General features: G+C 34.8%; 2 protein-coding genes across 2 annotated transcripts; both read right to left on the bottom strand.

Moving 5' to 3' along the window:
- Positions 1-242: 242 nt before the first annotated feature.
- On the bottom strand, positions 243-4,927 carry LOC143713556 (BEN domain-containing protein 5-like). Its single transcript, XM_077204872.1, has 4 exons — positions 4,904-4,927; positions 4,637-4,689; positions 4,198-4,408; positions 243-576 (listed from the first exon to the last, which is right to left on the bottom strand). Exons 2-4 carry the CDS (start codon positions 4,685-4,687, stop codon positions 446-448), a joined length of 393 nt encoding a protein of 130 aa, XP_077060987.1. The 5' UTR covers positions 4,688-4,689; positions 4,904-4,927; the 3' UTR covers positions 243-445.
- Positions 4,928-5,600: 673 nt separating this feature from the next.
- Positions 5,601-13,005, bottom strand: LOC143713557 (uncharacterized). Its single transcript, XM_077204873.1, has 5 exons — positions 12,762-13,005; positions 11,964-12,109; positions 6,853-6,997; positions 6,436-6,510; positions 5,601-5,878 (listed from the first exon to the last, which is right to left on the bottom strand). Exons 1-5 carry the CDS (start codon positions 12,967-12,969, stop codon positions 5,775-5,777), a joined length of 678 nt encoding a protein of 225 aa, XP_077060988.1. The 5' UTR covers positions 12,970-13,005; the 3' UTR covers positions 5,601-5,774.
- Positions 13,006-13,352: the final 347 nt, after the last annotated feature.

Below are 13,352 nucleotides of genomic sequence, written 5' to 3' on the forward strand. Positions count from 1 at the left end.
TTGCTGGTTAGACCACCCAATACCAGCTTATGCTGGTTAGACCACCCAATACCAGCTTATGCTGGTAGCGTATTTTTGGGGTATTTTCTTTGCTGAGAATTGTAACCAGTTTTGGGTTTGAAGCTGTTTTATGTTGCTGGTCACTGATTTAATTTAGCTGCTAGTTACAACACCTACCCTAGGCTTATGATAAAACCAAACCTATGCTTTAAGAATGGAGCACACAGACACAAATATACACATTCAAGAGGAGAATTACATTTATTTATGTGAATTTCATTCTAACATCTTTATTAAATTAAACAATACAAAGATGTGGGTTTTTTTTTTGTATGAATTTGTATGAAATTATTAATTATTTGTAAGCTTAAATCAATACAACATTTCATTGTAACTACTTAAGAGAAAAATAAATGTAGTTTATGAATTGAAGCAAGCAATTTACTTATTTGGCTTTTTTGACTTTTTTGTTGATGTCTTGAATTTTTTCTGTCAAGTAGTGCCCAAGCTTCACTGTTCTGGCCTTCAGCTCTGCTTCCTCCAAATTTTTGCCCTCCAGCCACTTTTGAAAGCAACCTAGGAAAAAAAATACATATACAAGAGAAATCCTTTAAGCCTTGACTACCACAAATATCTATAGATGCTGTTCTTGAATAAGGCTAAATTTGACAGTCTGAGCATTATTACCGTTGATTGTTAGCACAGGCGAAGCTAACAGATATCTCTGTGCCCAAGTAGCAGTGCTTCGCCTGTGCTTCCCCCCAATATAGTCCCATGTCAATATCTGCCTAGGAAATCACCTAGTCTTAATCTGCATTGCTATTTGTACTCGTGTGAATACGCAGGCCACAAGAAGTAATTAGGTTAGTTTTTTTTGGGGGGTTCACTTTTATTCTCGACATGCTATCTGGCAACATAGGATTCCATTCACTATGCTAAGCTACGCTAGCGGCAGCACTGCCAGACTAAGTTAATGCATGCACTGAGACAAAAATGCTTTTGCCCACCTTAATAAATCTAGGGGAGACGGTGAATAACCCCTATTTCAAAAAACGTTGGCATGTTCCTTTAAATGCTTTATAAGCAGGGCTTGACATTAACACCCGCCAAAATGCGGGTGGATTTTGCTCGTGGTGGGTAACATAGTCACTCCAACTAGCCACTTTGGCGGGTTGAATAATTGTAGTCTTTTCAAAAGGCATCTGAAATAAGTGTGACACTACGACACTACAACTCCCATAGGGCTGTCAACGAATATTCTAAATTCGAATATATATTCGAAGAATTTCGAAGGTGAAAATGAATATTCGAATGTGGAAAAACGCCCACGGTAGCAGAGGCACGGCTGTCTGCTTTGCGAGTGGGCGCGCTGCCTGAGGGGTCAGGGAAAGGTAACAGGAAGAAGCGTTAACGTTAAACAGAAACATTACTAAAGTGTAGGCTCCTGTATTGACTGAATAGATATTGCATGAATAAGGTAGGTTAGATACAGCAGTTTCATGCACTACAGGCTTCCAATGGTTTGATTATTTACCGTTTCAGGTCAAGGAAAAGTTCCATGTTTACCACAGCACAGCTCGCTCGGAGCGTTCAATGTCGGTTCTATATAGGCTAATGTAAAACTTCAATTATTGTTAATAATATTTGTTTCAATCACTGAATGAAGCCTGCTATATAAGAGTCGCGACCTTAAATTGCCTGCACAAAACTCTTGATCAGCACTCAACATTTGCTTGTTGTTGTTCATTAAACCGTTATGGACAGAGAGCGTGACGCCTCATTCGCGCCGCAAGCAGTGTTGATTTCGTTAACGAAAACTATGACGAAAAATGTTCGTTGACGACCTTTTTTCCCCTGACTAAGACAAGACGATGAGAGACGACACCCACGTCATTAAACGATAACTGTGACTATCAACACATGCAATATCGTTGACGAAAAAAGACGAGACTGATCGGTTAAAACAAAAACAAGACTTTACCAAAACCACTTGTTTTTGTCGAATAAAGGAGAAGACAACACATTACAGACTGTGTTTGCAAGCGTTCATGCTTACGGTTGCCATATTTCAATAATTTAATCCCCAGTTAAAATTTTCTGTTTAAATAACACGTTTTCTACCCGGTCTTTTCAATAGTATCTGGCAACCATGCGCGCGTTCAGCGATCTTCATTTGAGATTTTCTACTTAAATTAAAGTTTCATTCAGTCTGTCTTTTTTCTGTCACTAGCCGCTTGCGCTGTTTGTGAGACTAAATCTGCGGTCAAAATTCAGGCTGATATCCAGCAGTGTTTTTAATGTTGATCATATTAGCCCTATACGAGCAAGAATGCAATGTTTCCCGAATATCCACACGATTTCAAATGTGACATTGATTTTATACAACAGTTCAACAAACAAAAGGGTAACATTAAGCGATGTAGGCCTACTACATTTAAAACTGTATTGTCAGTAGGCTATTATTGCTCTATTTTGCAACAAACGCCACAGCAGAACTGCAGCAAACGGCGGTGATTCGTGAACGAATCTGTGTCTTTGAACGAATCGTGAGATTCAATGATCCGTTCATAAGTACAGCAACTTGCTTCGTTACTGAATGAATGAATGGCTCGATGACTCACTCATAAACTATAGACAGACTTACCGCCACCTAGTGGCCATTTTAATTTAATATTTAAAAGTATAACTTTGTTTTTACCATCATTGCATATTTATTGAACATTGTTTTATTTAAATCATTATTTATTTTATAAAGGTATTTATAAAGGTAAAAAATAAACTGGAAAAATCGATTAAAGAGGGCAAATATTGTCCCTTAATGGAAAAGGTGTGACAGCAGTCTAAGTGGAAGAGGGGTTACGGCACTCTAAAAAATTGAAGAATCACTGAACTAAGGAAAATGGATATGTAGGATTGCACAAGTGCTACTGCTAGAGTGCAATGTCAATACAGCCTGTTACCTTGATTCAAATTTCTCATAAGCTTAAAGAACTGGCCTAGAGAGAAAAATTGTTATGACATTTTATGTCTAAAGACTACATATGCCAAAATTCGGTAACTGCAATTTGACTAAAAGTAATGACAAAGTTGACAAAAAATGCAATGACTTTTCGTCAACTAAAACTAGACTAAAACTATGAGAGACAAAATGACTAAAATGTGACTAAGACCAATAAGCATTTTCGTCTGAAGATGAAAACTAAGACTAAATCAAAAATTGCTGCCAAAATTAACACTGGCCGCAAGACCTAAACGCGTCTTTACACTCGCGCCAGACGCTCTATTCGCGTTTGGCGTGAACGCAGCATGAGGGTGAGGGTGAGAGAGAGAAAGAGTGCCTGCGAGTGCAAGTGAGCGAGAGTGAGGTCTGCGGTCTTGGCCATTAGTTGATTTACTTGTTTTTGTGTAGGTAATACGTTGTCAAATATGTTTAAACTTAAATAAACTACCTATACAAGTAGTTATGTCTCTTTGTATTAATTTGCCCTGTTATTGACGTAATGCGTGTCATTGACAAAATGCGCAACCATGTTCGAGTAGTTCGAATATAGGCTATGTGTTTTTTTTAGAGGGAATATTCGAACGTCATTTCTGAGCAATTTTGACAGCCCTAATGAGTATTACATGCACACAGTGTATGCCGGTGGAGCTATGTGGCGACATATAATACATAATACATGGTTTTATTTAAAAAAGGAGCTTTAAACACAACCTTATCAGAGCTAATGATAATGACCTGTATTGTGTAGTCTTGATTTGGGTGTGTACAGTGGTTTTACATTTAAAAGGGTTGTAAATTTAGTTCAAGTAAATTTTAGCATGCCACAGTCAACTTTTAAAAGGTAATTTCACAAAAACAAAAATGTGGCTAGTAAAAATGCTGTGTGGCTAGTAACTTTGGAAAACCACTAGCCACATTGACTAGTGAGCAAAAAAGTTAATGTCAAGCCCTGTTTATAAGGCATAAATAGTCCTCACTTTAGATGAAAGTTATTATAGATAAGCTTATAAATCAAGAATAAAGCATTTATAGCTGTATTTATAAACAACGTATTAATGTTTATTAATGCTTTATAAATGATGAATTAATTGTTTGCTAATGCTTTACTAATTACTAATAGCATGCAGTTATTATAAAGTGTTAACCCTTCATATGTCGAGCCCTGAACATAATTCTCTAAAGTTGACATCACTTACTTTTTAGTGTTCTGACTTTGTGAGGTGTCAGAGGTGGCCTAGGATCTGATTTTGTGGTGGGGCAACTTTTTCCTTCCAGGCTTCGGTTGGCCAGTGTGCTTGTTCCCCAAATGCACACTGCCAGCTCTTTCACAAACAAGCTGTCCTTTACATTGAGCTGTATCTTCATCCATTTTTCACGGTGTATAACTACACCTTCGCCGATATTTACCTATAAGAAATAAATTTTTAAAATTAAACATTTATCAAGAAACATAACACTACTGTAGTCTCCATTCTTATAAATTTGTAATCAACATTTCTCTTTTTTTGTAGGCTTTGAGGTACTATGTACCTAATGCAAAAATGTAAACCAGCTTAAACCAACTAATATAAACATTGGAGTAAGTAACAAGCAGCCCCAGCCTCTCCTAAATATTGTGTTTAATTAAAATCGTACCTCATTGTTATCTGAAGTTTGTTCAGAGTTTTGATCAACAGCAGAATTCATCTCTGTGGGAAGGGAGTGTGTAGTTTAGGGAGGTTAAGTTTTCATAACAATTACAGTGGGACCAGATTAACCATGTATGGATACAGGTAGTAATCCATCCATATGGCTAAACTGGCCCTATCATACAGTATAACATACATAACAACAATTATAGTAATGGTAATAATATGATTGATATAACAGGGAAAAAAATCTGCAAAGATCACCAATACTTACCAATTGCTGTTTGAGGGTGTTTTAAAGGGGCCCATACGGAAATGTAATATATGTACATATATGAAATATGCATATATTAAATATATGCACATAGACAGTGAAAACATATATGTACATATATATCTGCCCATATATAAAACGTATTCGAAAATGGAACAATTTCATATATTGACATATAAAACTAGCCCATATATTTTATGTATGTATAATAGTATCTATATATATATGTCACATATATACAATATACATGACATATATTTCTTTGTATGTATGTTCAATATACAAACTACACATATATGCATAGCATATTGCTTACATATATGTGACATATATATATGCCCCTCATATGTTTTTATATAGTCTTAGTATATATTTTTCATATAATTTGAAATATATATATATATAATATATTTTTGATACATGTATGTGGAATATATAAAAACATTGTGTGAGCACATATATTTTGAATATATGTTATGTTCTTATATTATCTATATTAATTGCAAAATATTTTAATGCATGATGTAAACTAAACAAATGTAAAAAAAATTTGCTTTCATTAACTTCATACATTATTTTTAAATATAGGTTATGGACGTGTACTTGTACTTACACACTTGTAATGAACATGACATGCCTAGCCTTAAATGTTAAATGGTGCAGTTAGCAAAAAATAAGTAATACAGTAAAACAGCTCAAACATTACAATTTTATTCAAAAACAGTTTTAATTCAAAAATAAAAATTAAGCTGTGCAAAATTTGAAAACTTCTGAACACTCAACACACAACTTTATCAATATTTCTCCAAAACATAAAACAAGACAAGAACAAGAATATCCACCAACAGGTACGATACAGACTGTTATTTATTTAAGTTTGGGTCTTCTTGGATGTCCGCAGCTCAGTGACCTTCTGATTGATAGCCACCCCTAGTTGGCCCCTGGTGGTTCCAGGAAATTTCTGGATCACTGCATCTGTATAAAAGACAATGAAAAGCATTTTAGTTTTATAACATTTATCTAAAGACAGGCAAATTATAATCACCTCAAACACTAAATTAACACAGGACATACAGGTGAAACGCGAAAATTTTTAAAATCATGCAAAACTTAATGTATTTCAGTAATTCAAATTAAAAGGTGAAACTAATATATTTAGTATATATAACTATATACATATGCATGATTATATCTTCAGAGGGACGACATTTCTGTATTTAAAATCCTTTTTTTTTATTGATTTCATGTAATATTCTAATTTTCTGAGATTTTGAATTTGGGGTTTTCATAAGCTGTGAGCCATAATCATCAAAATTATAACTTTTGCACAATATTTTAATTTTTATAAGTTTCACCTGCACATTGTTTGGTAGATAACAAACTTAATGTTCCTGAAATTCAAGCATTATTCAGAACCCAGTGTAAGTGTCATCACACTGAAACACCAAGCTGAAACTGATCAATTCTGATGGTTATACTGACACATTTGGTTTTAAACAATTCAAGCCCAATTCACCAAGTAATATACATACTCATTATTGCATCAATTTTTATTCTGTCCAATGGCTCTTTTGATTCCCCAGGGCTTGCATTTTTGGACTTGCCACCTAAGAAAGAGCAACATAATAGAGATTAGAACGAAATCTGAATTAACTCCACTCCTATCTAACTACTCAACCATACATCACATTTTTCATTCTGCTTCAGTAAAATGGGGATAATGTAAATAGTCAAATTTTATATTTATAAAGCATCATATTTCAATGTAAATGTGAATGAGTGTACATATGTCTGTAAATATGCAAGAATTACTATAATAGAGCAGTTTTTTGTTTTGTTTACTTTAACCCCTTACCCAAAGACTTCAGATATGATGTTCAATCTACAGAATTATCAAAAAATTATAATAATTATACAGACACTTGAAGACACTATGTCCCATTAACTACCTCTGAGATTGCTCTTAAGAAGTGTATCAATATCAAAAATTCCAAGGAGAAGCATCCGTGCCATGGTAGTGGGGCTGTTTGCATGGCTAGCTGACCACAATACATTTTTTGGTACATAAACTCCTGAGCCCGGGTGAATTTCAATCTGTGGGGAGAGGACAAACATGCATTAATATTAGTGTTATATTACAAAATAAAACATTGCTTTAACAAAAAAGTTTTTAGGGGGCCTGATTAAATGTAGCTTTGCATCGCATACTTTCTATAACATTATTGATTATCGAGTGTAAAGAGTTTTATCTCTAAAAACAGTTAACTTATAACGCTAGTATATGGGGCATATAATAAGTAAATCGCTAGTGAATACCACTAACTAGGCTCAAAATAGCCCCACACTAACACAGTAGTATAGTGAAGCTGGTCGAGGCTGTTTCCCAAAGATGGCTCCGCGATGGTACTGTCTTTATAAAGTATATTATTATTAAACTGTCTATACACTTACAAAGTTCTCAGTGCTTCGGTTTGTATGTAGAGACCCTCATTAAGCTACTGTGTTAGTGTGGGGCTATTTTGAGCCTTGTTAGTGGTATTAACTAGTGATTTACTTTTACTTATTATATGCCTCCATATACTAGGGTTATAAGCTAAACAGTTTTTAGAAATAAAACTCTTTACATTTGATTATCATGAAAACAACTCCCAGAGAACAGTCGACTCGGTACCAATGTGTTATTACACCCCAGGTTCATTTTGTGCCGGAGTTCTCCTTTAACATATTTGTTTTCACATTTTCATGCAACCTCAGTTTATGCATTATCGTCAAAGCGTGCATTCGTTTAAACTACCCTTTAAAAAGGAAACCAACAGTTTGAAGGTCCAAATCAATGCAGTTTCAAAGGCTCTACACAATCCCAGCTGAGGAATAAGGGTCTTATATCTAGGCAAACCATCGGCCATTTTATGAAAAAATAAATAAAATGTATATACTTTTTAACCACAAATGCTCAACTTCAGTGGTCTGCTTCTGCACAACATATTACGCCATCACGTTGCTTGTGACCCTTGTGCTGACCCAGTGCCGAAAAACTCCAAACTTTATTTTCTCCTCCAACTTAAAAATTTGTCCGACATCGATGTTTTACATTTATTTTTGTAACGAGATTTTGATATAGTCTTTCCACGTTAGTTTTAACACTGGGTCGGTACTTTTCCAATGTGATAACGTAATACGTTGTGCGGAAGCAGAACCCTAAAGTCAAGCATTTGTGGTTAAAAAGTATATAAATGTTTTTATTTTAGAAAATGAGATGGTTTGACCCTTATGCCTCGGTTGGGACCGTGTAGAGCCTTTGAAGCCATATTAAACAGCATTGATTTGGACCTTCAACCAATTGGTTGCAATTGAAGTCCATTATGTAGAGAAATAAATGTGATTTATTTTCGTTTGAAGAAAGAAACGCATGAACATCTTGAAAGACATGGGGATGAATAAATGATCAGGAAATTTTAATTCTAAAGTGAACTAATCCTTTAAGCACTAATTTGACAGATTCGCCAACAGCCAATTACTGATCATTATGATAAAACTTGTCCTTCGATAAAATTCTGGCAGTGTCCGAGGTTTTGAGCAACTGTCCTGCAGTGTTACGACTTATAAGACGAATATCAAATCAAGAACCAATAGGAGCACAGAACTAGATGACACAATTACAGCAACGATGACAACAGACCAACACAGGGAACATGTTGGAGAGCAAGGTGATCCAGACACGCGCCCTTGTTTTTTTTCTATCATTATTTTCAGACAACCCATTATCAAAACAACGGCTTCAGAATGTTGTTTTGTGCTAGCCGCCATTTTGTGCATGTATGTGGTTTTTTTTGTGGTTTTTTTGTATTTGAATTGGGTTTTAATAAGTCTTTACTGCCGTACCTTGCAGTTATAGCTGTTACTACAATAGTAGTTTTAAAATCAGCATACTCACAGGTTCCTGTATGCTGGTAGGTGATACCAGTTGATGATGTGGGCTCTGCTCCTTCGCGTCAAGCCATTTCTCCAGCTTGCCCATCGTGCTAAGGAGGTTTGGCATTTCTAGGAAGCAAAACAGTAAAGAAAAAACAGATTTTCAGTAGGGCAAACTTGTATGGATTTCAAAATGATAATATTTATCAAAAAACTAGTTTATAAAATATTAGAATTTTTCTTAATTAACACTTACGACTGACAACATTTGTTTTTAGGTTCTCTAATTCCATTTTTAGGGCTTCATTTTCTGCCTTTAATTGTGCAATGATGTCTGGTAAAGGACGATCAGGAGTAGGTGAGGATGGTGAAGCAGGCGATGATGAGGTATGTGAAGGTGGAGCTGAGGGTGGTGCAGGGGGACAGTAAGGAACCGGTGGTGCAGAAGTAGGCGAGGCAGAAGATGGTGAGGTAGGTGAAGATGGAGCAACTGATGTTGTAGCAGAAGGGAATCGAGGTCCATGCCGTAATTTTATTTTCTCCAAAATCTCCCTGTCCAAATTTCCATCACTAGTTTGCCTCTTTATAAAACATGACAAAAATGTTAGTACAAAACATTTAAAAAAAAGAGCTGAAAAAATAAAATGATGATATCACACTCTCTCTTAATTGATCTGCCACTATTACCAAGATAGATCAGCTGCTCTTCACAACCAAGAACAAGAATAGGAAGCTACATAATAAGATGCCTCTACAGACAAAACATGTGACATCACTCCTCGAGCCTCCTTTCCAAATTAAAGGAGAACTCCGGCACAAAATGAACCTGGGGTGTAATAACACATTGGTACCGAGTCAACTGTTCTCTGGGATTTGTTTTCATGATTATCGAGTGTAAAGAGTTTTATCTCTAAAAACGGTTAACTTATAACGCTAGTATATGGGGCATATAATAAGTAAATCGCTAGTTAATACCACTAACTAGGCTCAAAATAGCCCCACACTAACACAGTAGTATAGTGAAGCTGGTCGAGGCTGTTTCCCAAAGATGGCTCCGCGATGGTACTGTCTTTATAAAGTATATTATTATTAAACTGTCTATACACTTACAAAGTTCTCAGTGCTTCGGTTTGTATGTAGAGACCCTCATTAAGCTACTGTGTTAGTGTGGGGCTATTTTGAGCCTTGTTAGTGGTATTAACTAGTGATTTACTTTTACTTATTATATGCCTCCATATACTAGCGTTTTAAGCTAAACAGTTTTTAGAGATACAACTCTTTACATTTGATTATCATGAAAACAGATCCCAGAGAACAGTCGACTCGGTACCAATGTGTTACACCCCAGGTTCATTTTGCGCCGGAGTTCTCCTTTAACAAGGGCAGAGTACGTACTACAGTTCGGGGCAATGTCAAGCTGTATAATTATTCAAAATCATTATTACTTATAACTTTGCAAATGAATAACTACATTTGGAAATTAAATACTTGTATTAATGCTGTACAAATACAGAAAGTCTTTTTTATACAAGTATGTAAGCTTTACCATAAATAAAAACAGGCAGAGCAACATAAACAACTCTGACAGACTGCTTGTACTTGGGTGTAAAAAATGACTAATCCTGTCAAGATCTAGGGAACATTTGAGTATTAGGTACTCCTAACTTTGAATGATTCATTTTCAGTAATTAATTTCTAAATGTAGTGATTCATTTGCAAAGTTATAAGTAGTGCTGGGCAAAAAAAGATTTTTCGATTAATCGTTTTTTAAAATGTGGTCGATCCAAAATCGATTCTCAACGGCCATGAATCGATTTTTTCCATATTCAGTGCTCGCGGTGCTGCGTCTTCTCTCTCTGCACAAGGGAGCGCTGCAGGCGTCGAAACACACTCGCTTTTAGGAGTGGGGACATGACGGAATATTCACTTGCACAATCGGGCCAGCATTGCATCGTAACTAACATTTATAATTTTCACGTCTTTTTAAGCTTTACCAGTTTAAACATTCAATCAATGTTAAACTATCCCGTGCTCGCGCCCTCTCAGAGATGCTTTTCACTGCGTGCACATAATACAGTAGATAGTACATAGTACTACAGCCTAAATCCGCCTCACAAACAGCTCGCCAGTAACAGAAGTTATTTTTGGTGGATGATATCGCTTTAACAGTTAAAAACACGCAAAATGATGTCAAAACTCTGGTCTTGGTGAGTAACCTCGTAAAGATTATCATAAAGATACCGTCGGTTATGTCTTAAATAAACATAAAGTGCGTGTGACAGACAGCATAATGAAACTAATGGATTTGTGCACTATAGTTCTTAAAGTGAACGCAGCCATTAGTGTCTTTCATTAATTTTGTTGTCATAACAACATAATATAGCATTAATTGTACGCAATCATAATTAATAGCCTATGTATTAAATTCAGTAAGGAGTAAAAGACTATCCTGGGTTATTTTACATTGGATTACTTTATTCAGTTTCTGTAGTATTTCTGATCAAAAAACTTTTTTATTTTTATGTCTATTTATTTGTGTCTTTATTCTATTGTATTTATTTGTAATATTTTCAAAGTAATTCAAATATTGAAATCAAGCGTCCATGTGCATAAACTCTTAACAAAAAAAATACCTCATTGTAAAAACAAACATTTAGATGAGATCAATTTAATAGAAAATTCTCTAATTTGTCCAATTTTCAGCATCAATTTTGCATCTTGTATCAAATCCTGTCTATTTATTGTATGCATTTAGTGTATACCGGTAGTGTACCTAAAATAAAAAGAGTTTTATATACAAGTTTGTGGCTCTTAATTTCTTTGTATTAATTAACCATTAGTAAACTTATGTCCACTGTTCTTTTAAAAAAAATAAATATAGGATTTGTATTTGCCTACATCTATATTCATTATAGTCAAATCGAGAATCGAAATCGAAAATGGAATCGAATCGAATTGAGAGCTTGCGAATCGAAATTGAACATCTGAATCGATACCCAGCCCTAGTTATGAGTACAACTTTATAGTGGGCAGACACTTTTTTTACATTTGCAATGCAGATGCTAGTTTTGGGTCTCAGTAAAAAAAAAAAAAAAAAAAAAAAAATATATATATATATATATATATATATATATATATATCTTGTTACCTTTTTGGGGCTAGATGGTCCATCTTTACTGGTTTCCTCTTGAAGAAACTTAGGGTTTGGCTTAAATTTTCGTTTTTTCAGAGGTTTTGAAGTGGACTGGTGTTGTGTCCTCTGGTGTTGCACTTTTTCTAAGGTGGACTGTCTCTCTGTGGGGAAAAAGGGGGAATACAAATTGTAGAATCTAAAACAAAAGATACAAGGGCTATGGCAATAACAACAACATAGGCTGACCCACATGTAGAAACCCACAATTTTTTCATAATGGGACAGTGTTAAAAATATTAGCACACATTCTGACAAGGATTTAATATCCTGCAAGTTTATATTGGCATCCATTTGAAATATATTTAACTTTACTTAATTATTATAGTTTTAGTTCTATACTCTAAAGACAAATATTGTATTTTTTCCCCACTAAATGTGTCTGACAGCTGAAATCTTACTTTTTTAAGATATCATTCTCACATAAAAAACATTTAAAGATATTAAAATGATACACTGTAATAATTACGACGTTAGCTCTTAACGTTAAACATGAACATTAAAATGCATGCTCACAATAAAGTAGTAGGCTATTAATAGTAACGTACATGATGTAAGTTATTAAAAAATAAATAACTTACTACTAATAAAAAAACCTACATTTAAACACGGTGAATCTGCTCAATTATGTACTAGCTTCGTCGTTCGATCTGTAACTTAGCTTATAGCTCATTAAGTTCAGTGGTCACTTAAATTATGTATTATCTGTGCAATATCAATGTGTGCATTATAATAAAAGGTCAGAAATTAACTTACCTGCAACTTTATGCACCGTTGCCTCGTACAAAGGCCATCCGCATTTAGGTTTTTTTTTCAGTCCACCTCTCCACTCAATTAAATATACAGAACTTTCATCAAGTCCGTCTAAGAAATCGTTTAAGTTGAATTTTTGTATATGTGACGTTGGAACAATGCTCCAACTTTCCGTTTCTGTTTCATCTTTCCATTCAACAAGGGCGAACATTCTTCAGCCGTTGGTCTATATCCTCCTGATTCCTGAATGCGCTTTGGCGGTCTTTTGACTGCGTTTGAATTTTGGCGCGGGTAATATAGGGCATTAGGCAATGACGTAACGTATTGGGGTGAAACGTATGCTAAATGCATGGCCTGAAATACATGCTGAAAAGTGTTTCTACTATTCTGTTTTTGTTTTTATTTTTTGTTTTTTCAAAAATCAGCTAAGCATATTCATTATGTAAGTCTTGGTTTAGGCCACAGTAATGTAAAATAACAAAACTAAAACTAAAAAATATTTGAACCCTAACGTTATGCAATAAGTAATTTGATGAAAATTATTTAAAGTTAGGTTAGGTCTTTTTTCATTGCATATGTTTACACAGTGAAATT

This window comes from Siphateles boraxobius, unplaced genomic scaffold (genome assembly GCF_051911475.1).
Source record: "Siphateles boraxobius isolate OS27281-9 unplaced genomic scaffold, OSU_SipBor_1 52, whole genome shotgun sequence".
NCBI classification, from domain to species: domain Eukaryota; kingdom Metazoa; phylum Chordata; class Actinopteri; order Cypriniformes; family Leuciscidae; genus Siphateles; species Siphateles boraxobius.